The sequence below is a fragment of the Pectinophora gossypiella genome, chromosome 1 (assembly GCF_024362695.1).
Source record: "Pectinophora gossypiella chromosome 1, ilPecGoss1.1, whole genome shotgun sequence".
NCBI lineage: Eukaryota > Metazoa > Arthropoda > Insecta > Lepidoptera > Gelechiidae > Pectinophora > Pectinophora gossypiella.
Window position 1 is genome coordinate 10,414,202 of NC_065404.1, and position 26,170 is coordinate 10,440,371.

Below are 26,170 nucleotides of genomic sequence, written 5' to 3' on the forward strand. Positions count from 1 at the left end.
TGTTGAAGTTTGAGAAATGCTTTTTGAATGTTTTACGCTGTTTGTTTATTAGCGTATTCGTCGTACAACATTTTAAAAGCTTCCTAATTAGATAACTAATCGTAATACTTATTTAACTAGAATACTCAGTGAAATACTCGAAATAAAATACGCAATTCACTACTGATGCAATAAGCACTTGTTATTGCTAACAAGCTAGCTAGAGTATCGCATTCTGTTGTTTCACTCGTAAGCATTTCATTAGGCTTAAGCGCTGGTAATTAATTGACTTGAAAATATAAATTTATTATTCATTTGTTTTACTAAAGGTGAGTGCAGATCTAGAATACTTATAAACTTATAAAGTCTCACATTTGGTCATTTGATTTGAAATCATGTAGAGATAGCAGCGCTATTTAAATATTCAATATAAGATATAGTGCAGAATGTCCAAACACTGCGATTTATGAAGAACCTCTTTACTTACTAATGCTGTAAGTATATTTGTACTTTCGATCATCTATTTTAAGCAATAAACTGTAGGTAAACAAATCAAGTCGCACGGACTGCCGGTCTCGAAATAAATCAAATAAAAGTTGTGTAGAGATCAAAACTTGGAAGTTATCAACGTTCAGCGTGGCGACACAAACGATTTTCAAGCGCCGCCGTTTGAAAAGATAATGCAATTTATTACAAGTCTTTCGTTCATTTGCTTTTATTATTAGTAGCCATTAGGGACGGGGTTGGTCTCCGTAGCACGTGGATTCCAACGATTTCCGTCTCAGTGGCGCTACCTACGCGACTCGCTCGCTCGCTCCGAACCATCTGGTTATTTAAATTGCGTATTTAAGCTAATTGGAATCATTACGACATTACCAGTGAAAGACTGCTTCCAAATGGAATTCACTTTATTTATATGGCGGATTTAAAAAGTGGTCTAAACGAGTTCTTTCGTAACTTCTACGTTACCTACGTATTTGAGGAGGGTGTATTATCAAAGATATGAAAGGCACCAATATAGAAATATTATTGACGTATTCACGAACTCAATATCATGTCAAAGGATTGTATTAAAAGTACATTAGTTTATTAAATGTAAAAAAGTAATTGAAAGACGAATTGGATACTAAAACATGTTGTCATGATTAAATAAAATGGAGTGCACTGCAAATAGTACGCTCAAATGAGTGTTTACGAAGGCGTCGACAAAAAAAGAACCGTGCAATTTCGGATTGGAGTGGCCATTACCCGCGCCGACTGTGGGAAGAAAGCTCGCAATTGCATTGAAAATGTCGCTTTTAATTTTTCAAAATGCAAAGCGTAAATTCGCATTTGCGGCTGGCACGATAACTACCGCCTAAAAGCCCCGGCGATACACGTCCCCCAGGCTTTGTTGCTAATACAAAGCGCTCGCTCACATGCGGACTGCTTTGCAAAAACTTTGTCTCTCACTACTGCGTGACATTTGCTTTGATATCCTTTATAATTGTTTACAAGATTTTTATTATCCTTATGACAGTACGTTTGCTGCCGCTTGTAAGTGTGCAGTGCATGATAAATACCCATATATACTATGTGTATTTATTTTTGTTTGTGCATTCTTTTTTGTAGGGATTATGGCTGCGTCCGCTCCGCGAGCTCGCCGCGATACTGTTCGGCTAAGAAATCGCCGCAAAAAATGTTAGTGTGAAAGAAGTCTATTTGGTGCGAACTGTTTCGCCGTGTCTCGCTGTCGGCGCAAGGGCGGCAATGAGGTACGAACCTGACGAGAGGTACTCCGTCCGCGAGCCTTCTCCTTATACCCCTTGATATATTACAAGCCGCCACACACCGACTTGGTAATATCACTATGATTTATCCGCACGTCGCAGACAATCTCACAGTAGAAGATGTGTTGTCGACGCAGTGAGCAGGCTTAGATTAATATTTCGGCGCTGATATTAGACGTGTAGTTTTTCATCCACTATGAATCATTTATTACGTGTCCTCAAACGTATCATAAAATAATCCATCGACGATAGTAGTAGCAGGCAGATATGAAATAGACGTATAATTTTCCAGTGAAAGATTTGACTATTCTGTGATTAAAAGAGAAACAAATATCAAGCAGACGTATCTGAGGAGGGTATTGTGCTTTTATTCGACGTCTCCAGATTAAAAAGTGGGACGGGCACAATGAGAGACAGGGCGGCGCGGGTCGCGGGGCGGGGGCGCACTGCGAAGATGACGGGCGCAGATAGTGTCTCCGAGATAGAGCCCTGCATGAGATGCAAGCGGCGGCCGCGGCACCCCTTCCCCCTCGATGCCGCGCGTATTTAGCTGCTGTCTGTCACCCGCAATCTCATTCAAACGCCAATAGGTACAACATCTCTCACATTTTACAAACTTTATTCTTCTAACTATCTTCCATTTTACGAACATGGAATATCGGATAAGGTTCCAAAATATTTATACAACAAGAATGTATTAAGACCACCAAATGGCTCCACAGTAATTTTCCTACTGTAAAGAAGCCGTGAGAGACTCGTAACGTATGAAATGTGGTAATTTTAACAATATTTGAAAACATTGCGCCGTCGGCAACGGGAACGACTAAATTGCGGTTATATGACGCTAACAGCCTCTAAATCCTAACTGAATGGACTCCAATAAAAGTCTGTGAAGTCGACGCTAAAATTATTACATTGTAAAACAATTCAGTCACGTTTCTTTTGGATAAGATCTCAAGAGCGGCTGTACAGTTCATACTGCCTCTCACGAACAACAAACAGTAAATGGCGCTTAAAATCGCCTTCTGTTCTTTATATCTGGTTTATATTGCTGCCTCACAGCTATTTGTATGCTTGTAAACGTTTTTAGTGGGAGTTAAAATGTTGATGGAATGTAAAACGTGATATGAAACTGGCGAATACTGCTTAATCAATGAAAGTATATTTTCAATATGCAACGGATACCAAGGTATTGTAAATATGACCATTTACATTATTGATAACCGATTATGCAGTAAAGTTTACAAATATTAAATTGGATCCTCGCCGATGTGGCTTCATACACAATTTGTAAAAAGAAATTGCCACCTCGCCACTGGGTAGTACCATCAGCCACCCCGTGTCCTATTTTACAGCGCCGTAGCGCGACGCTACGGTACGACGTGATTTCGTAGTCAAGCTCTACGACTGGCTTCGACTGATAAACTATGAGATACTTTCTATTTTGCCCCAGTTTCACGAAAGAAAAAAAAAAGAGAAAAAATGCATATTTAGTATTTTTGCGATTAATTTCCACAAATAATTATATTTACTATTATTTAAATCATATAGTTACTGTAATATTTTATAAAATAACTTAATTTCTCATGTCGATTCAATTGTATTTGTAACCTACAGCGCGTCAGTAGTAGAAGGGAAAGTTCCCCGGGCGATTCTCGTACAGTTACTGTGACTGAAATGACAAACAAGTTAGTTAACTGTACATAACGTCATTGTTAGAGTTACTTCACGGAGGGTTGCTTAAGAGATTATACCCCTCATAAACTATTGTATTTATATCATCATCGGCCGTATGACGCCCACTGCTGGGCATAGGCCTCCCCCTATTGTATTTATATACTAAATATAATATATATATATATATATGTGTTGGTATGAATTGTATCGGAAAAATATAACATTTATAACTTCGACACTGTCAATATACTGACACTGATGCTGACAATAGTTACTTAAATAATAGTTACTTTTATTAAATCTTAATAAACATAAAACGTATTTATATAAACGTTTTAACTAAATTATACTTTCACAGTAAATATCCATAATCTTTTAGTTAGGACACTTAGTTAAATAGTCATTCCGAAAGATTCCTCTATAAGGTATAGCTAAGAGCAACGAGGCTCTACGAGCGTCCTAACTTATAAAAGCATCCAGCATGCACTCCCAGGAAATTCCCGCAACCTTTTAATAAAAGGAGGGAAATGTGATTTCTGAGCAAAGACATTTAGCGTAGGTCGCTTACGGAAACTTTCTATTCATTAAGCTAAGCCGCCGAGAGTCGTCTTGGCTATTTTTGCCTCCCGACAGCCCTGCGTCCTATTTATAAAGCTAGCGACACACTTGACTCGGCTGGCCTCCGCGAGACGTTCAAGTTCTGCATTTCGTACTCAAGTTAGCGCAATTTGTGTTGCGCACGTCTGCATATTTTATATCACCCGCCTTTCTTTGTTATCTTATTTTGCATTTCCCACTTATGTTTACGTTCCGCGTGAATAATGCTTGTTTTGTATTGTTCGTAAATTGTAGCAAAAAATGGCAATAATATAAAACAGCATAATTTGAGAAACTACATAATATGCACCAATTTACCCGTGGATACCAATTCTATGAAGCGGTATTTTGTTAAACTGTTTTCGTGCTGATATACATTTTTGGGTTTAAAACTGGCGTATAAAATTGCCTGTTGAAAACATTTTTCGGTGTTTCCGATCTGTATTGACTTTGGCGGTACAATGTTATTATGTTTGTGTGGCGTGGTAGAATAACAAGAGGCTTTGGAGTTAGTTTCAGGTAGCGAGCGGTGAACACGTATCTGGCGACGCGCCCACACCGCGATGCAACTTGCCAAGTGTCGCCGTGCAGAATCGTGACAACTATAAGCAAGCGTGTCGTATAAACTTATCTCCATAAGAATAACACATAAATCTACGAGTACGCTATCTTCTATAGCTGTGTATATTTTGGTAGCTTTAGAATTAAGCCGTTGAAAAGTTGCAAATCTTACATTAAAATATTTTCACACTGAGTTTGAAAAGTGACGTGAAGTTGAAATACGACGACGATATATAATATATATACACATATAAATAATTACTATATAGTAACTATTTTTTTACATTAATATTATAAACATTAACTGTGAAGTGCATGATGAATAACGGTATTCATCATGCACTGCACACCGTGCTGGCAACTGTATATAGCAGCAAGGAAGATAAAGAGACATAATTTCGTTTCCGCGTGTCTGAAATCCGTAAAGCAAGACAGATTTCTGAGCATGTGGCGACGGCTCGCGGCCGGCGGTGGCGGGCGTGCGGGCGTGCGCCGTGACACACCGCACTCGGGCGGCTCTGCCAACTCCCGGATGCTCCGGATGCACACGGCTTGATTTATAAGCCGATATCCGGCTGCACCATCTCTGGAACGTGTCGGTCCACACATATTTTCCACTGCACTTACACGCTATATTAAAAATTTCTTCAAACATCGTCGGCATCCAATTTTCTAACGTCAGCAGATAGTCTGTTTGCAAATAGCTTTACGAAGAAAATTACCTACTTACACATCGCAATGTTGCAGCTGTGCGTTTCAGAATTCTTCGTCATTGTTTCATTTATATAACTACATAAGTGTAATTTAGCACGTCGTTCATTAGAAACCTTTGTAGTAATATTTTGTTGAAAACACTACTACAGGTACAAACAATAAACATTAGTTTCATAATCTTACCAACTTGTCCTAAATGTCCTTCGTGTCCAGACATATGAATTTTAAATAATATTAACGAACAATAAATAAAATTCTATTTCGTTCGTCCATTAGTTTCTCCCTTGTTCCAAGAATTGAAAAAAAATAAAAAATAAGAAAAGAACGTAACTAACTTTGATCAAGTTTTAATTCAATTGGTAGTTCAAACCTTAATGAAGAAATCCTATTAACTCAGAGGACGAGTCAATATTATTGCTGTGGCAACTTTATTTTGTGCATCTCGGCGGGATCATTCTTTATAATTGAGCCACACCAATCAATCGACGATTTCTGTGCCAAAAATGTAACATATCAGAATTTCGTTGTTTCAAAATTCCTATGTTAGGTGCCTACGTTCGGACTGAAATACTGAAGAAATTCGCATGTAAGCAGGTTTTTACTGTTATGATTTGCATTTCTCCAAGAATAAAAAAAGATAGATAAAATGTACCTAGGCGAAGCCGAAGTATAATTTAATAACATCATATTGATCGTCCGCCGGTCTTCAATTTTTACAGTTGAAAAAATGTAGGAACGTAGCTAACTTGGGTACCAGTTTTAATTCAATTGATAGTTCAGACCTTAATGAAGAAATCCGGTTAGCTCGACAGAGGACGAGTCAATATTATTACTGTGGCGACTCTTTCCAATCACCTAGAATAACAAATTGAAAAACTTTTAGTTTCATTATTTCACTTTCAAATGGCACAGATCTTTAATGCAGCTACTTGGTAAGCGTAGTTAGGTGCAGATAATAGATATAAAATAGTCTTGGTTGGGAAGTATTTTGCTGTTTAATTCGCTTAAACTACATATCAGTGTCATTATGTATTTTACTTAATATAATATTACTTTGAATATTTACAGTCACACACACACACACATGTTACATGTTTGTTGTTACATTACATGTTTTACTTGCATTGTAAAATTGCGCATGTACATTTTTTACAAAATTCTCTTTGTAATGTGTTTGTGCAATATATCCGAAAATATATTTTTTGGTTTAGTGTACCTTTAAGATGTTTTTTAAATTATACATAGTTTCACAAGACAAATAATGTGGGTTATCATAATTTAGCATTTATTACAGCTGTAAAATATAGCATTTGTAATAAAAGAAAGAGGTTAATGTATTTATAAATAAACGTATTACATATTCAGGTTTTACGGGTCAGTTACGGCCTGTTCCCGCAACTTTATAATAACGATGTACCCCACAGATAACTCCTAGCATTATAAACCTCCATTATAACTAAAGGTTAGATAAATAAAACAAAAATGCTCTTTCAGTAGGTACGATACACAAAGCGAAAGCTTTCAAAAATTGTGGCCGGCAGCCGGACAAAGTAAAATATTAACCTACATTGCGAAATCCGTCTAGTATTGTTTGTGTTCGGACACAAGGAGCTTTTTGCTGGAATGATTTTAAAATAAATGCTTTACGTTATCAAAGCTTTGTAAAACTATTCAAATGCATCGCGTGAAATGCGAATTTCCTACCTGAAATTATCAGCGTATTTTTGGTTTATTATCCAATTACACTAGCCATTTTAAGGTACCGAGATAATCACGTATTTTTGTTTTTTTCCTGTAGCGGAATGGCAAAAAGTGGTATAGGCAAGCAATAATTTTGCTCGAAGGGTCGTTTGCGGCGAGCTGTCGTAAATTCAGTAATCGGGTTCACCGAGGTAGATAGTGGTGACAGCACGGGTGAAGATTTAAATTGTACCATGTGAGGAGCAACGAAAAATATTTATAATGTAAGTACGTCTTCTGCTTTTCCTTCTTCTTTTTTCATTCGTATTAGGATCCAAATGACATCAGTCGCTGAGCTCTATGAGGGTTGAACATTGCATGTAATCCAGAAAAATATGAACCAATTCCGTTGTAAGTCATTATGGTGATAAATAAAGTTTCTGAACTCTGTTCACATTTTACGTATGTGCTGCACGTGTGGATTACAGGAATGTTTTCTCGTCCAGTGTCGGCGCCGTCTCTATGGGCAACGGGATCTCTGCGAAGCTAAGTGCCGCCATATCGAATTATAGCACGCCACCTGCAAGGACCATACCCGATATCTGCACCGAACTGTGCAAACTGCCAACGAACCCTTCAGGGATAACTCGCATGCAAATCTCCCCACTATGTTACCCCACACGCTTATCTATTTTCCGCGTCTCTGGTTTTTGGGTTTTATGAAAAAAGTAGCGCAGTCATCACATTTCTTCAAAAGTACCTACTTACTTGGTATTTTTTTTTTCGAAAACCGCTAATACCAGATACTTTGGTCTGAGGTACTCACAAGGATCTTACGACTAAAGTTGGTATAATTTAAAACGAATTTTGCAATTTGTAGATTGGATTTAGTAGATATTTTTTCAATTTATTTTATTCAGTAAAATTTAACTAATAAAGGAAGTTTGCGGAGCCCCACGACATTGTAATTTAAATAACGAGGGCTCACTCATTGCTACCTTAATATTATGACTGTTACAACGGCGAACCCATTTTAAACAGGTTTACATTATTATGATCAAAGAAGTAATCAATAGAATACCCACTTAAAAAAAATAAGTTTAAAAACAAAACCCGACTACGTAAAAATCACGCTCTAAAAAGTATGAAACAAGAAAATATTCTCTTCTATTCTCTGAAATTCTTCCAAATAGTGATGTTTCGCAGATAACCGTGGTCGCGTGCCTTAGGATAGATTGGCATTTATTATATTCTGAAAAGTGGTTTAGAAGTTACACATACATTCATAGCGGTCGAACACATTACCCTCCTTTTTTCTTCACCGCAGTCGGGTAACTAAAACTCTTTATAGCACACAAAGGAAACAACTTACTTACATGAACAATTATAGACAAACAATTGGTACAAGGCGATCACATTTTTGACATAAATAGCATACTTAAACACTGTCCCACTATACGTGAATTAGTCTTCATAATTACAAGTCATTATCACCTACTCAATTTAAGTTCATAGACAATAACCCTCAGTAACTGGCAAGAATATTATAAAGTGCTTAATCATCACCGAGGCGTTCGATAAGCAAAACTTTTTCCGGGGGTAACTACTTTTGTCTTGTATTTTGAAAGTAAATTAAAATAAAGACACATAAATATTTGTGGAGAAGGCTGTTTGGGTCGAGGTGGTGAGTGGCCCAGATTTACTTTTCACGACTACACCTCTTCTTTAATTAAATGCGAACGTAAAGTTGCCGCGGCTTTGTGAAAAAACAACCACTTTTGGAATTAGGAATATTCACTTTGCTCCATGGTAAGTAGGTGTACCGTTTACTTTATACCGTAAGTTACACACGGTTGTAAAGCAATAACGTGGAAATTTTAAATCGTGGTTCATTTTACGTGCAGCATGTTTTAAAAACACATCCTCTCAAGATAGTACAATCTGTTTTTTTTTTATAAGTAACCAGTTTAAAATTGCTTGTCTTCATAATGGTATGATTATCTGCAATATCTCTCTCTTTATTTAAGAGCTGCGCTCTTGTCGGTGGAGTAATCGCCATTCCTCTCTTCTTCCTGTAAAATCCTCCACCTCCTGATACGACACGACCTGCACTTTTTCTTTTATTTGTTTCATAATTGTTCTCCTGGTCTACCCCTTCCTCTCTTCCCTTCAATTTTTCCTTCTATGATGTTTGTTATAAATGAATCGTGTCGTATCAGGTGGCCAATCATATTTCCCTACCGGTTCTTTATAGTCTTCATTATGGTTCTTTTTTCTTCAACTCTTTCCAGCACTTTTTCATTTGACACCATTTCAGTCCAGCTTATACCCTCCATCCTTCGCCAACACCACATCTCAATCGCTTCCAACCTCTCTCTGTCTATTTGTGTCATAGTCCACGTTTCACTTCCATAGAGTGCAATGCTCCAAATGTATGATTTAATAAACCGTTTCCTTATTTTTTTTATTACATGAGTGATAATAATTATAGAAACATCATAAAATAAAAATATATTATTATAATTTGTTCTCTATCAAGCCAAGTGTAAAATATTGAAAGAAGCGATTTCCACCAAACGAAATTATTAAGGGGACAATGTAATATAAATCTTATTGAAGTTGTCGAATTCCGTTGATTATCGAATATGCGGAATAGCGCAGCCGACTGGAATTGGGAATGTAAAGTATTTGAGGGTATTTTTTTTTATTATATTTTTATATAAAACGTTTGGTGGGGTCAATAAAGCCTAATTTGCCAGGGACAGGTCAGATTTTGATGATTTTTTTCTTTTATAGGCGTAGTTTTTTATATCATTGAAAATCACAAACTTTTTGAGTTAGGCAAAGAAATATTTCGATCATGTTACATGTATGGCCCCCCCTTCGTTTCAAAAACTTTTTTTATGAATTGATGTATAACCGCTATAATAATGCATATTCTGTGCAAATTTCAACTAGGTTTCAAATAGGAATCAAAAGATACGGCATTTACGGACAGACAAACGGACAGCACTGTACAGAATTAGAAAAGTAGTTTAAATCCATTTTTATTGGATTAAAAAAAAACCAAACATTTTTCAAAAGAAAAAATCATTGAAATCTGACCTGTCCTCGGCAAGTTAGAAGTTCCCTACATTGACTCCACTTTTCTAAAAAACGAATTTGAATAATTTTGCTTTTCTCCTAATATAGGCTGAATGACGTTTATGCCTTTGCCTTTGCATAGTTTGTATTAAAATTTTAAGAGCAATGTGCCCAAGCTTTGGGCGGTCCCTAAGAGTACTCAGGCCCATTAAAGATAGATACAAACAAAATGTTGTTTATTATTAATTTCTTCAATTAAGTTTCCTTCTAGTAAACATGATGGGAGTTAGGATCACTAACCTCATTATTATTATTGAAGTTATTTCATTAAGCTTCTTAACCGCACACTCGTAGGACATTTTACTCTAGTGATGACCATAGATTATATTAATTACATTATAAACGCCATATGGCAACGGCAATTTGGGTAAACAGACTACCTTTAGAGGTCAGAAGAATGTCAAATAAATACGCGATTATTGCTAAAATAAACACCATCTGGCTGATTTGAGCGCTAAAACTAGAGAAGTCAAGCTAAATAAGACGAAATCTCGAAATGCTTTTAGAATTAGCGTAATTTTTTACCCTTAGATACCGTATTGGCAGTACAGTATTTATATATATTTGTAGCGTTATCGCGTCAAAAACTCCTTACAAATTTATTCAAATGAAGATAAAATTTGTAATTTGTGTTACAGTTTGGTTTACTTCAGGAATATTGTCATAATTTGTGTTATTAGAAGAAAGGTATGGGTACATTGTTTTAAGTTTACGCGGTATTATCATAATTAAAACATAATAACGGGTGCTTACCGCGTTTAAAATAGGCATATAGTGTCGAAATATCGGGTGTCTCATATCCCTATTTTAAACGTGGTAAGAACCCGTTATTATGTGTTTTAATTAAGGTATGAGTACCTTTCAAAGTTTACGGACACACACACAAATTTAGTTTTGCTATTTTTCTTAGAGTTTAAGTTTTAACTATTAGCGGCGTTAATTTTATTATGTTTATATTAAAAAGATCTATTATGAATTTGTAGATACAGTTTAGTGTGTTAGAAATTATAAGCGCATTAATAAATTTCCTGATAACATTACATCCAGAAATAAATACTTTTTTGTGGTCTTGTTATGAATATGACTTTACTTCGAGTAAAATATAATTCTAGGAAATATCTGATTTAAAATGATAGAAGAAATGTAAACATGTTACGAGTACTTACATGGAAAATTAAAGAACTTTTCCGGTCTTAAAGAATTGTCCGTCGAATCGTTCTGTCTCTGTAATTTTTTCTTATTGATATAACTGTAAACAGTGAACTCTTTTAATTATTAAAACCGATCACGTAACTTAAAATTGACGATGTCCATTACTTCGGCTTTCAGTGTGAAACTTTTTAATAAGGTAACTCCACCTTGGCTGCGGATCAATCTGGAAGTTTTTAATTCGAAGACTTTGTATCTTATCTGCCTTATCTTTCAAGCTAATGGACTTATCGAAAAGTCGATCTTGTAGGACGGCTTAATGAAACATTCCTAAAAAGGCGATGTCCCCCGACACTGGCCAGAAATCAATCTAGCTTTCTTTGCGAAGCTTAGCCATGTAAGATATATATACTTACGCTCGCTATATAAATATTATATTATTATCAGATGAAAGGATTAATTTAGATCATCTTACATAACGTTGCCTTATAGTAAATGCCTGTTATTATTTGCTCAATCACATTTTGAATTAGCGATGAGGCGTATCGCCGTCTATAATGATCGAGCCAACTGTGTCAGTAAAAAATCATCATTACCTATTGCTGCAAGTCCGTTTGAGAAGCAAGCTTGTGACACACAGGACCACAGTAACTCAACAAACAAAAGCCTATGCTTTTGTCGCCTGTAATAATTAGTTTTACGTTAGATATGATTATGATTCCTTCGCCGACTTCTTATACCAAGGTATCTAACGTAAAAAACTATTTTTTATAAGCGATAGGCTAGAAATCTGTATCGTGTAGCGTATCAATGCTGTTTGCTAATAGAGTCATCATATTATATCTATTATCCAATGCTGCGAGTATAAGTTGTCTACATCGACTTGTATCTCTATCCATCCGCAAAGAGAGCAAGGTGGTAAGTTTAGGCAGGTATGTGTGTTTAATATCTACGCTCTCGGGACCATTGTCAATAAATTGGCATTGTTCAATTCTAAACCAATGTTTTGTTTCGGGCTCTGCTATTTGAATATCCATTTGTCTGGCTGAATCCATAATTTCGTACATTATTATCCAAATGGGATGTATGTTATAGGCTAGCCTATCTAACCCATGTATTAGATCCTTGAATAATAAGTAGACAAGTTGGAACAAACCTCGTTTGCGAGGAATACATGTCACACGATATTCTGGTGTAAATCTCCCGCTGTTGCGATATGATGAACAAATAAACCTGTGTAGCGGCCACTAGATGTCGGAGCAAATTGGATTGACTCTGCCGCGCCCCACAGAAATACATGTTCACTCCCTGTGGTGCATTTTAGAACATTGCGGAACAGGACTCTTCGATATTGTGAAAATACAATGTCATAAACTGTATTATCTTCAGAAGGCGTGGATGAGCAGACAACTTATTCTGTCAGAATCCCAATCCGGTCTCAAGGCGCAGCAGTGGGGGATTTTGTTTCTCTTTCTATTTTATTTTCTTTGGTAAAGTATGTACATCTTTATTTTAAAATACATGGTAATATTTATAGAAACTGGAGCCTAAACTAGGATACCCTGTGTTCTATGACTCTAGGCCTTCACCCCCAGAAAGTCATGGTCAAGAGAAAATAACAAAATAGAAAAAAGTTGAAAAGTAATAAGGGTAAATAATAATTTTGTAGTTCATGTATGGATTAGGCCGAAGTAATGTCTGTAAATAATTTTAATTTTGCTTGAAGTTGACACACAACGCTGCTTTTATATGCGGGAATACTAAGGGGAATACTAACCTCAACTACAATAAAATATTTTAGATCAATACCATTAAACCATTAAACCATACTAATACATTTCATTCCAAATTAAGTTTACTCTTGTATCTTACTTAAGTCGTTATCCCTTCTCACAAAACATGAATGAAACTTAGTACAGAAGTCAACGCAAATCTCAAATTGAACCTTATTTGGTTTAACATTACATAACACTAAAGTTGAAGCGTATATTTGTGTTGTTCTGAGTGCAGAAGTTCAAACAAATGTGGCGCGGGCATGGCTAAACCTCAGTAAATTGTCGACATAAACCGTTATGAGAATACTCCCCGCTGCAGGGTTGCCTCTAATCTCTCTCTCGCCTAATTTGCATAAAAGTATTCTTTACAAACCAATTTCGAGTTTTCATCTGCTTTCATTTTCTGTTCTAAACAGCCCTTAACATCAAAAGGTATTACAAACTTGATAAAAAATGCAAACAACTAAAATAACGAAAATTCTCTAGCATGGCGAAATTGACCGGCGGTTTAATTTAGTTGAAAGATGGTGAGTTGGAAAGAAAAGTAGACAATGCAGCCGCTTTGTCATACGTAATGCGAACTTTATGATTTTGCAAAGAGGATATTTAAATTTGGTAGGATTCCAAGCCGAGTCCTTGCCAAGGCTCTCTAGAACTGATATTTATGATCTCGCCGGGAGCGGGCTAAACGCCCAGGAAATGCAAGAGGTGACTCAACTGCGGCCCACAAATATTCTTAGAATAAATTCCACCGATGAATGTGAATCAATTCCTGTGCATTTCCACAGTCTCCCGATGTCCGAACTTGCTAGTTTGTAGTACTTACCTATTACATAAACTTATGTGCATAATCCTTAGGGGTAGTCAAAGACACAAGCCAATCAAGATTAATTAACTGCAGCTACTTGGCACTCGTATCTTAAGTTAAATACTTATGATTAACGGTATGAGGATAGTAACCATCCTCTATTCCCCTCCGGTTGATTCAAGTGAGGCCTGTACCCAGTTGACGGACGTATATAGCTACTTACATACAGGGTGTTAGTGACATCGTAACGAAAACTTTAAGGGATGATTGTTTGTTGATATTAAGTGGAATTTTCCGTCGCAAAAGTATGGAACTGAAAGTAATTAAAAAAATCTAAAAAACTTCATGAATTTTGTGACGGAAAATTATAATTGATATTACACGTTACTATGTGCTTTAACCTGTACAGTCATGAGCAATATAATGTACCCACTTTAGGACTCTGTCGCACTAACATAATTGACACTTAGTGAGACTTGAAGTTCAATTTGTCAAAAAAGTGAATGTGACATGGTACCAATGTGAATACATATTAATGCTCGTGACCGTACGTACTTGTACGGGGTATAAGTGACATCGTAACAAATACTGAGAGGGATGATTTAGCTCATTTTTCTGAGTTAATATCAAGTCGAATTTTCCATCGCAAAAAAAACAATAATAAAGAAAGAGAAAATAATTTAAAAAAACTAAAAAAATCATGAATTTTGCGACGGAAAATTATACTTGATATTAACTCAGAATTATTATGATGTCACTAACACCCTGTTGTGTTATCTAGTAACAAATACGCGCAAAGAATTATAATATGCACAGCATTTAAAACGAAACAGGTATTCAGTCTCGGTACATTATTGTGAATCATATGCTTAATAAAGTTTAATAAACCGTTAAATGTACATTTTCCGCCGCTACATGCACTGTAAACAGGATTTTGAATCATAATTTCGTCCAGTAACGCAATGATGTGAAGCAAAGTACCCATTTCGGACAGAGATTTATGTTGCAATTCCAGAAGGTGAGGGGAAACAGGCCATTACAGACGAAACATAGCGGGATTTGTCGACGGCCCGTCTGAATATTCATCTCTATCAATCAAGTTGGGTAAATAACGCCAGCGATGAGACAAAGGGCTCGTTATCACTAAGGAGTTACGGTCTGCCTTATTTAATACAACTATTTCTTATTTACTTGAGCCAGCTTTATAGCCGGCACTAAAGATAAAGGAATTGATAGACATCCAAAAGAATTTATAATCCCTCTACTTATTTATTTAGGTCGAACAAAATAGCAAAAGCCTCTGGAACTCCGGAATCGTGCCAACACGACTGGGCTATCCAATTTAATAGTTTTTTAAAGTTTTTACTTTAAACGCTTGTCCCGAGTTACGAGCTAGTTTCAAACGAACCTGTTACAAAAGAGCCGTTATTTTTTTTTAAATAAAAACTTGAAACTGAAACGTTTTTATTAATATTTCGCTTCTGCGCGCCATTAACCAATTTTTTGTACATTTTATTTTGCGGCTTCGTGAAATTGACACGACATTAATCCATGTTTTGCATGCCTAGTTTAATGTTGCAAAAGCGGAGTTTTAAAAGCTACGTCGGTGGTGCGTGAAATTTTTCTTGTCATATTTCTTGTTAGGTTTTTATATGGAGGATTGTTTCTAGTGTTTGTTTTGTATGGGCAGATATAAATTCCGAATGGATTTTGACATTGGAAAGTGAGAAGATTTAGAATGTTATCTCTTAAAAGTTAGTTTTACACAAGCCTTTTTTTAAGGTGTCGTGTGGGTTGTGTGGTGGATTACCAAACCCATCATCCCTGGTGTCAGGGTTCAGGGTTACTATTGAGCCGCCAAATGGCTCATGTAACGACTACTTACTTACATCATTAAGTGCTACGTGCAACAGCTTAACGTGCCTTCCGAAGCACGGATCATCTTACTTTCGGACAATCAGGTGATCAGTCTGTAATGTCCTAACCAAACTAGGTATCACAAAGTGATTTTTGTGACCCACCGGAATTTGAACCCGGGACCTCTGGATCGTGATCCCAATGCTCAAACCACTGGACCACAGAGGGTGCAGAGCGCACAATGACTGGGATTTTTATTCTCTCCCACCCGACGCGACGTCTCCTTTATCGCGTCTGTGATCAGTTATTGAGAGACCTTTGAATTAAAATCTTTAGCATTTTACTTTGTACCCACTACAATATTCGAAAGTTATGTTTTAAAGCTTTTAATTATAATATTTACATAGCATACTTTGTCATGAGTTATATACATATAATTTGTACTTAGTACATACTTACATAGGCACATAAACTCATGCAAGTAATCTCTAATAGGATGGACAAAGTCACAAATAAACACTCAAATACAACTTGCAGCCACTGTTGATACGAAATAAGATGGATATGATGAACCTTATGGTGACAAGGAATCGGCCTGTCGCCCGTAAAAAATGTCCATCGTTTTAGAAAGAAAAATCCCTCTGTCGGATTTTACGACATGCCCGGCAAGACAAGTTGAAAGTATTCTATGATTTCATTAGCTCTCCAGGTAAACCTTAGAGGAGCACCGTACTTAGTACATGCATAGTATAAAGGATACCAACGATCAAAGTGTTTGAACTTTTAATATGTAGTAAAATGTTTGTATATTACGTCATGTTAATCAGGGCAGTAAACCAGTAACTCGGTCATACAGTTTCAACTTTGTTATCGGAAACTCATTTAGTTTCATAGCGTGTAGTTGCGAATAGATAAAACCCCAAATAAAGTTACGTTTATCTTCTTAACGAGAGGTCTGGGATAGTGCACAAACTAAAATCTATGTTTTAACGTACGGAACACTTAGCAATGCGGTTAGTACAGCCAATAACAAAGTAAACGTAGCTGCTATAAGCCAGGGTGTCACATGTTTGTGCATATTTTTATAAGAACTTGTAATACTTACCATGTTTGTTTATTTTGTATTCCTGTGTACTTTCTGTGCAATATGTGTTCCTTCTGTGCAATAAAGCATAATTGTGTAGTGTCCTAGGTCAAAGATAAATTATGAAATACTAAATAAAAACTGATCTAAAACTAACGAAATACATTTTACTTTTTTTTAAGTTAAGTATTTATAAAAAAACGTAATAATACGTCCGACATTTAATCACGTTTTTCTAATATTTTTTTCATAGTGATTTCGTGTTTTGACGTTAAGTAAAATGTAATTGATTTGACTAGTTGGGAACTAGCCTGTATTGTATTGTAGCTGCTAGATTAGATTTTTGACTTGGTCAAAGATAAATTATAAAATGCTGATTATTTTAGATATAGATGCCAGTCTAAGATTATCAAAAATCAAGGTCATTTTACTTTTTGACTTATTTTCAAATTTTATTTGTGAATTAAGTAAGTATGAGTACGACGTTTAACCGTTTTATTGATAACATCACAGGGCAGTATTTCCATACAAACTCTAAAGAAAAGTTCCCTTTGACATTTCGTAGAAAGTAAATATTGTATCTCATTCGACCAAGTTGCCAAGTAGCCTATTAAATAAAAGACAACTTTAGTACTCAAAATAAAGTGCAGCATATTGTATTACTTACTCCAACAGTGTTCTAAAGTTTTTTTGGATCAGTTCAGTGGTTCCAGATATTAACGTACCTCTTTATATAGTATCAGTGCAGGTACAGATGTTTGAGCCACCTGTTCTAAAAGTTGCGGGTAATCGTTTTTGAGTAAAATTCTAAATTAAAAATATTTCGTACTTAATTTAAACATTTCTCATGCTCATGATATGATCATCACCATGATCTATTTACAGATTCTGACATTTTTAAAACTAAATATTATTTTTACCCATGTGACAGTACCTAAGAAGGCCCGTATTGCTCTAAGGCAGGAGTTAAGAGTTAGTGGAGTGAGTTTGACGCTTATCCAAGTAGATTTCTTCCTTACCTCGATACAATTTGTTTAAATTATGTACAAGCAAATTTTATACGACTATGGTTCTACAATTGCTACAATTAAAGCAAATGTGTAATACCAAAATGGCTAAAAAGTAAGTGTCGGTAATGTTGAGACAAAGCAAACGCTTCTTAAAATGCAATACGACAGATGACGAAGCTCGTAACCGCTGTTGTGTAGACAGAATACCTATGTAAAGACTACCATAGTGTCACTGGAAAGAATAATCTCCCATGACTCGATTGGTACTGCCAAACCGAAGTGCCTAGGGAAACAATGGGAAAAATATGGTAAATTACGTTTTCCTATGTATGCGTATAATAAATTAAATGACAACTTTAGGTAAGTTAATTTTGTTGTTGGTTGTCCTAAGAGAATTCACTCGTAGCACCTTTCTTTTATAAACACCCGAAGTCAAGGATTCGCCTTCGCTTAGGTAGAGCATTACCTGACACAGATAAGAAGATTTACTAGCACGCGGGATACATTGCACCAGCACTGAGGGTGAAATAAAAGTTGCCTGCTGTTTTCAGCACTGCATGTATGGACTTAGTTCGGCTTGTGTTTTCCGTACGAGTGTTAGCGACACACGACGTGTTACTAAAATACCTTAGGTGAACCCATCCTCATTCCCCCTGTTACGGGCCCTCGTTAATGGTACTACCGTAACACGGTCCTGTTGTAGTTATCTGAAAACAGCGTCATGTGTAATGTGAAATATTGCGCTGCTTATCAGCTAGGTTGAAATTGCACGAAGCGTGTGCGAAGTCAGTCGGCACGCGGGCGGCGCGACACGAATCTTAATTCCCTAGGAATAAAATGCAAATAACCTAACCCGCTCTCGAGAAATCTTAATTAATGTGTCATGTATATATTTTCTTTTAATAAATAATATAAGTAAGGATAAATCTAGCCTTTTAATACCTATTGGGCGTCTGCCCTCAAGGTATTCTTACGAACGAGAACGAACTCCAGCACACTGTTGCCCTACGAAACCTACTATTCCATTTACTTAACTTGGTGGAGTTCACTCCGTACACCCTCCGGTTGATAGAATGGAGATCTGTGCCCAGCAGTGGGACGTGTATAGACTATTTATGTTATGTTACTCTCCTACGATTTTTTGATGCCAAATCTATCCATCTTCTCTTAATCTAGTTCTTCCGTTTTCCTCTTGTGTGTACGTTACGGATATGCTAGCGACCTAGTTGGTAAGCCTCCCACTGTGCCAAAACCACAAAAAACTGTAGTACCATGGTTGGAGACTTATTTTCCCCGAGAGGGGATTACAAATTACGCAATGGACCGCCTACTGTTCATAAAAAACATATTGGTGACGGCGTTTTATGTTTCGTCCGAATTATATTCTTATTTCATTGCGAAGATCGTACGATGTAGGATGTTATCATAATATCGTAGGTTCTCTGATCCAATAGGCTAAAAAGTTTTAGTAGTTTTCCTAAATGAAAGGTAGTAGTTGAAGGACAGTTTTTATTTGTAGGTAAGATTACTTTACTAAAAAGAACCCTGCTGACATTTTAAAAATATTTTTGTTCTTCATTCTGCTTTAAGAAAACTGACTCCACTTCCTCCAATAAAGTTACTTAAGATAACGGCTTCATTTAGCGTAAACCCTGCTTCGTTAATAACAAACCAAATCAATAAAGCGCACGTGTCACCGAATTTGGGACGTAAATTAGAAAGCAAGCGATTTGGCGGAGAATACCGAACATTACCTCGCACCTAGTTAATGTCTCCGGCACTTCAGCGGTACCTAATGGTTTGTTGTTTCGATGAACCCCACCGCTGTTGTCTTACGACTTAACTTCACAACGTGATATTAATATGATGTTTTACTTGGAAACCATCGCGCATGGGTATTATCTTGTGAAAGTTCAGTTCTTCTCCGTGTTCTTTCGTTGAGAGTTTTCATTTCACTCTACAAGTTTCCCTATGTAAGTAAATAAGAGTTGAGTTTAGGTATGTTTTGCCACAAAAGAGAATGTCGCGGGTTCGAGCTTACAGGTTTCCTAAAGCATGAGAATATATTTTATTGTTTATCATAAGTTCACGACTACGATAGTCGTCCTAGTACTATTCCCAATAAGGGTAGTCGGAGGTACATTCACCTCATGATGAACTACCTACCCACACCTCAACGAGCTTTTTGTTAGACCGACGGCGACGTGATAGGTGGTGAGTTGTATCGCCGTTTATCATGGTTAAGCCAACTGTGTCAATGCAAGATGTTTACCAAAAAGAATTTCTTATTTGCAACGCTGATTTCTTTTGACAGAGTGGCCGTTTGTCAAATTTTTATTTCTTATGTCAGTTTTGTATGTTTCTTAAACATTTCTCACAATTTTATATTGTAAATATACAGTATTTTATATTATATTGTGTTTAAAATGTTATTAACAAAGGATTTATTAATTCGCACTCCTAAACATATTGTACCATTCATGAAAAGTAAGTTACAAACGAATATTCCTCCGTGATGACACGAAAACTTACTTTTTCATATTATCAAAACCGTTTGGGCTTGTATAATATGTATATTTTAAAATTATCCAATTTTTACCTTACTTACATCGGTCACGCCTCGACATAACATATAAATGGGATATTATAGTATACTCCAGTAGATGTTTTAACCGCCAATTCAAGATAAAATGGTTGTTATAAGTTTAAAGCATTAGTATCTAAGTCGATTAAGTACAATTGAGCAGACAATATTTGTTTTTTGGATTGTTCATATGCCGTATATTTTTTTTTATTAAATAAAATTTTGTTCCTTTTCAGTAGTACCAACCTCAAACTATAAACAAACTTCGGTGCGTTGTGCCAGTGAATCTACTGTGTGTGAAGAACGTTGTGAGTTCATACGTTCATACAAATTGTCCTTGCTCTTTATAATAATACTACTTACTCATAGTATTGTTAAATAGAGTATAAGGATATTAAAGGGTTCCTACCTAACTACAAACGTTAATCGTTGTGGTACACTCTGATAATAGGTAGATATTCTCTTTCTTTCTTTGCTGAACCAACACGCCTCTAGGTACCCGGAAAACCATTATATATTTCATTTCTTTACATATGTTTTCAATAAGAGATAGTCTCAATAAAATGTATTGATTGTTTTAATAAGTGTTAAATCTAAAAGTTCCCCATGTCTATCATGGGTGGAATTTGTCTTTGGTAATGTTGGATTGTCGAGAGTACTTCATTTTCCCTATAGTAGGTACTTTGTTTAATTTTGATATTGCCAGCAGTTACCTTTGTAGATGCTTCAAAGGAACCTGACAAACCAGAAGTGATGACCGAAGTACCTGGCCCGAAGACACAGTGTCTGTTAGCAGAGCTTAACCAAATGCAGGTACTTATGTTCACGTACGGCCACGAGTACTCATATGTATACACTTTGAAACCATGTCACATTACCTTTTTATTAACAAATTAAACCGTAAGTCTCATAAAATGACAAATATGATAGTGCGACAGGGTTTTAAAGTGGGTACATGATATTGCTCATGACTGTACACGTGCAGTTTCATTAAAGATTTGTACTACGCCATGATCTAAAGTAGTATTAAATAAACCTTTTATCCAAATAAAAGACGACTGGGCCTATGCTATACCGGGAGCTAATAAAAAACAATAGAAATGGTTCATCTGCTCACCTTCCCGACCATGACAAATATCAATGGAAGTGTTAAGTATGTCCTTTCTAACACGATGGATCTTAGGACTTTGTATCAAAATTGATTGCCAGCGGTTTTCTGTATTTTGTATTATACTATTAGTTTTATATTATGTTTTCTCTATCGTGTCCCACTGCTGAGCAAAGGCCTACCTTCTCCTCTTGCACAGCATCTTCCTTATCCAGGCAGATAAGGATCGATGGCAAAATCAGTCCTTTTCAATAGCAGCCAAATCATCTATCCACCTTCTTTTGCAGACACGTCTGCTACGACGTCCATTTGTAGGCATCCAATCAATGTAGAATTTATAATATTATTTCGTCATTTATATTGTAGCAAGCGGGTGCTGTGCAGTTATTCGCCGATTACAATAACAGTTATGGAAATTATTTGGCCGATGTCGATGGCAACCGGTTCTTGGACGTGTTCACACAAATATCCTCTGTACCTCTAGGCTATAACCATCCAAATTTATTGAATGCATTCAAGAGTGAACATGCTCTGGTAAGTAAATGACGTAATGATAATAAAGAATTGCTTGTTTGGAAAATGGAGGAGCAAAATTGATTTTATTACAAATAGGAGTAGGTTAGCGTTTGTTAACAGTCTCAACTAATGACCCCTACCTATTAAGTACTATCACAAAAATCACTTTGTGATCCCTAGTTTGGTTAGGACATTACAGGCGGATCACCTAATTGTCCAAAAGAAAGATAATCCGTGCTTCGGAAGGCACGTTAAGCCGTTGGTCCCGATTATTACTTACTGATGTAAGTATGTAGTCGTTACATGAGTCATGTCAGGGGCCTATGGCGGCTCAATAATAACCCTGACACCAGGGTTGATGGGGTTGGTAATCCACCTCACAACCCACACTATAGAAGAAGATTAAGTACTAAAATGATATCAAACTATGTGGTCCACTGGCTCGAACGTTTGGCTCACAACTTGACGACATGTCTGGATTGTCCGAACCTAAGATTTTTGGCTAAGCCGTTATCCTAGTTACTAGTTAGGTACAAGCCTCTGGTGGATCAGTAATAACCATAACACCAGAAGAAGAAAAGATAATCCTAGAAACAAAAGTTAGAAGACCAAATTTTAACAATAGTCTTTGGTCTAGAACTAGGTGCGACGTAGTTCTAGATATGTAGCCTTGAATACGCTTTTCATGTTATGTAAATGATAATCCATATATTTCAGAGATCCATGATCAATCGGCCAGCCCTTGGCGTTTTTCCAGGATCTGATTGGCCTTGTCGCATGCGTGAGGTGCTGTTATCAATCGCTCCTCGAGGTTTGGACCATGTTCATACAATGATGTGTGGCGCATGCGCGAACGAATATGCCTACAAATCAGCCTTCATCTGGTATCGTACTCAACAACGTGGAACGACTAACTTCACACAAGAAGAAATGAATACTTCCTTAATGAACGAACCGCCTGGCTGTCCGAATGTCTCTATTTTGTCTTTTATGGTAAAATATTTGATTTTCTAGAGTTTTTAGAGTTCAAATTCATAAGCCTTTTTTTGACGTGACTTATTGTAGATTTGCCGCAGATGGCATTAACTATTTGGCCGGACAAATAGGGAGCGCTGAGGGCTCTCACCCGGTACAAAATTTAAGAAGGCCTGAGGGTGCCCATTTGGGCGCGAACCTCGGCTCAGGGCGTCGTCTGAGAGGAAGAATATTTGAAAGAATTAATCGACCTCGTGGGTCAATAGCGATAAGCGCTGAATGAGAGAAATCATCGACCACGCCGGCGGAGTCGATGTCGGGGTTCTGAAGTGTTTAGTGTTGCGAGCTGATTGGCCGCCTCTATGGCTAGAGTAATCGCGTCGTCGGGATCGTATATTACGATCATAATTAATCCGTCCGTTGGTGAAATCAGTTACCATATATCAAAGGAATACTCGGGTTGAAGTGGCAGATCACATTTCCACTAAATAGATTTTACAAAATCTTCAAAGCAGCTGGGTAAATGAATTTGAGTGGCCCTACCTTGTACAGCAGGTAGAATAATGAACTGCATTATTAAAATATAACGATATATTTTATTTATTTTTCATGAAAAATGCGTACCAACTTTGATGTTTCATAATATTTGTAGGTATATTGATTAGGCAGATATTGGAAAGTACCAGGCCCATTGATTGAAATAATTTTCTAGTTTATATTGCAGGGTAGTTTTCATGGGCGTACCACCGGAGCTCTTTCAGCAACCAGGTCGAAACCCCTCCACAGACTGGACTTCCCGTTATTGAAATGGCCAGTTGCTTCATTCCCGCAATATAAATATCCTCTTGCTTTAAACGTCCGGCATAATGGAGTACAAGATGTCAAGTATTTAACTATTTATTATTTCCTGCATTTTTAATATCTGTTCATTTGGTTTTGGTTTTCAAGAGAAATTTATTTGATTCACGGAAAGGAGAGATGAGGCTTAAGGTGGATCAGGTTTACATCGAAATCATTTTCTGATTTTGAGATGTCGTATTTTCTATTTTGTGCAGGGGGTTTAGAAAGGCCACATCAAATTAATTAATCAAAAAGCAATATTGCTATTTGACATTTGTATGCATTGCGCACTTACTTTTATATGCGCAAATGTAGGTAATCAGTTCAATAATTGTTGGTGAATTCGTACAAATAATACAATACAAATATACATTATTGCACACAACATACAAAACAAGTCAACCCTTTTGTATGATAAGTATATTATTTTAGCTGTCTTCAAGAAGTGCAGAATCTCATAGACATATACAAGGATTGCTATCCCGTGGCCGCTGTAGTTGTTGAACCGATACAGGCCGAAGGTGGAGACAGGGAAGCTTCACCACAATTCTTCCAGAATCTTCAGACAATATGCAAAAAGGTAAGTGAGTAAATAGTGCGCAATATTATTTTGTTATTTTCAATCAATCAATAATTCTTTATTGTACAAAACATATACATACGAATAAAATAAGCACAATAGGCGCCCGCTAAACAACAATTTCTCCTTTTTTTCCTTTTGCCTTGGCTTACCTTTTTTTTTCCTACTTTTTTGCCCGTACCATGCATAAATGCAAATTATTGTACAATAGAACACCCCGTGAAGAAATACAAAAGAAGATTCAATTTTTTGACGTTAAAATGCACTGCACACTTTCTGCATTGAAGGTAACTATGTGTACGTAACAAATAACAAATCACGAAGAGACATCTTGAGCTACTTTTTGTATTAAGATACTAATGAGCACCATAATCCGCCCCTCCCACTTTCCCCCCGGTTGATTGAGGGGAGGCCTGTGCCCAGCAGTGGGACGTGTATAGGCTATTTATGTTTGAGCACCATCCATAGTATCATCACTAACTTTCTGTATAGCTGTGCATGAAACTAAGTGATAAGTCGTTTTCTGCACTGACCATGAATGGAAAACATAAGTCACTGAATATTTTTTTATTTAAAAATTATTAATTTTTCAAAATTATCATGATGATGATGATTATTTTTCAGAATGGAATCATCTTTATCATGGATGAGGTACAAACTGGCGGCGGGCCAACGGGAAAAATGTGGTGTCATGAGCACTTTGGTCTTCATTCGTCGCCCGATATTGTGATATTCAGCAAAAAAATGCAGACTGGTGGATTCTTCTTCACGGAAGCTTTAAAGTATTTACTTTACTTATATTTGTTACTTTTGTAACTCCGATTTTGTTTAATCTTAATTATCATCTGGCTGAATACTTTACGCTTTCAAAGCGGTATCAGCATTCTTTATGTTTTCAAAATGATTAAAATTGGTGGTGACTAGTCCCGGAGCTTGCAGGGTAACCTTTCCTTCAGCACGATGCACCCTTCGTCGTCGTAAAGGCATATAAGTTCCGTTTTCCTTTCTAGGCCCGCCCAACCCTATAGAATTTTTAACACATGGATGGGCGACCCCGGGAAGCTAATACTATTAGAAAAGATTATTGAAACTATAAACAAAGAAAATTTATTGGATGTGGTAAAAAAATCTGGAGAGATCCTTATGAACGGCCTTCTCAAGATGGAGAAAGACATGTCGGGTCTTATAAATAGCGTGCGTGGTCGTGGTACATTCATAGCGTACGATTGTAAAGACGGAGAGACCAGAGATAGACTCAACAGGATATTAAAGGAAAAGGGTATGTATATATTTCTGTATAATACATTGATATAATAAGTTTAAGTTAGAAAGATACAACTTCGAGAGATGCCGTAGATATTATACTTAGCACAATTTTCTTTCGTGACAAAACACGCAGAGCTTTGAGGAGGTTTGATTTTGTTTTTGTTTTAAATAAGTATTACAAATAGAAACAATGCAATTTAAAATAAAAAACAGGGTTAGAATATCTTACCAATAGCAGGAACGAATAGCGATATTTTGAATACGTTTTATGCGGAAGAAAAGTTTGTGGTGTAGGCACGAAACAACGAAACCATGCGAAACCATAGGTACACGAGATGTTTTAAAGTCATGTTTTGATGTCTTTACTTTCTTCCTAAGGTGTGATAAGTGGACCCTGTGGTGATAAGTCCATCCGACTCCGGCCGGCGTTGACGTTTCAACCCAAACATGCAGAAATATATCTGGATATTCTAAGAAAGAGTTTAAAAGAACTTTAA

The 26,170-nt window shown here is 36.5% G+C and overlaps 1 protein-coding gene across 1 annotated transcript; it reads left to right on the plus strand.

The window, feature by feature from the left end:
- Window positions 1-2,154: 2,154 nt before the first annotated feature.
- On the plus strand, window positions 2,155-26,170 carry LOC126367187 (4-aminobutyrate aminotransferase, mitochondrial-like). Its single transcript, XM_050010612.1, has 9 exons — window positions 2,155-2,290; window positions 21,098-21,201; window positions 21,863-22,030; window positions 22,730-23,005; window positions 23,712-23,872; window positions 24,260-24,407; window positions 25,032-25,189; window positions 25,418-25,686; window positions 26,052-26,170. The coding sequence occupies exons 1-9, from the start codon at window positions 2,155-2,157 to the stop codon at window positions 26,168-26,170; spliced, it is 1,539 nt and encodes a 512-aa protein (XP_049866569.1).

Excerpts from the sequence above, each read along its gene's own strand:
- LOC126367187 (XM_050010612.1), top strand. The coding sequence starts at position 2,155 with ATGAGAGACAGGGCGGCGCGGGTCGCGGGGCGGGGGCGCACTGCGAAG. Across the intron at positions 21,202-21,862 it reads CAGAGCTTAACCAAATGCAG|CAAGCGGGTGCTGTGCAGTT; the intron begins GTACTTATGTTC and ends TTTATATTGTAG. Across the intron at positions 22,031-22,729 it reads TCAAGAGTGAACATGCTCTG|AGATCCATGATCAATCGGCC; the intron begins GTAAGTAAATGA and ends CATATATTTCAG.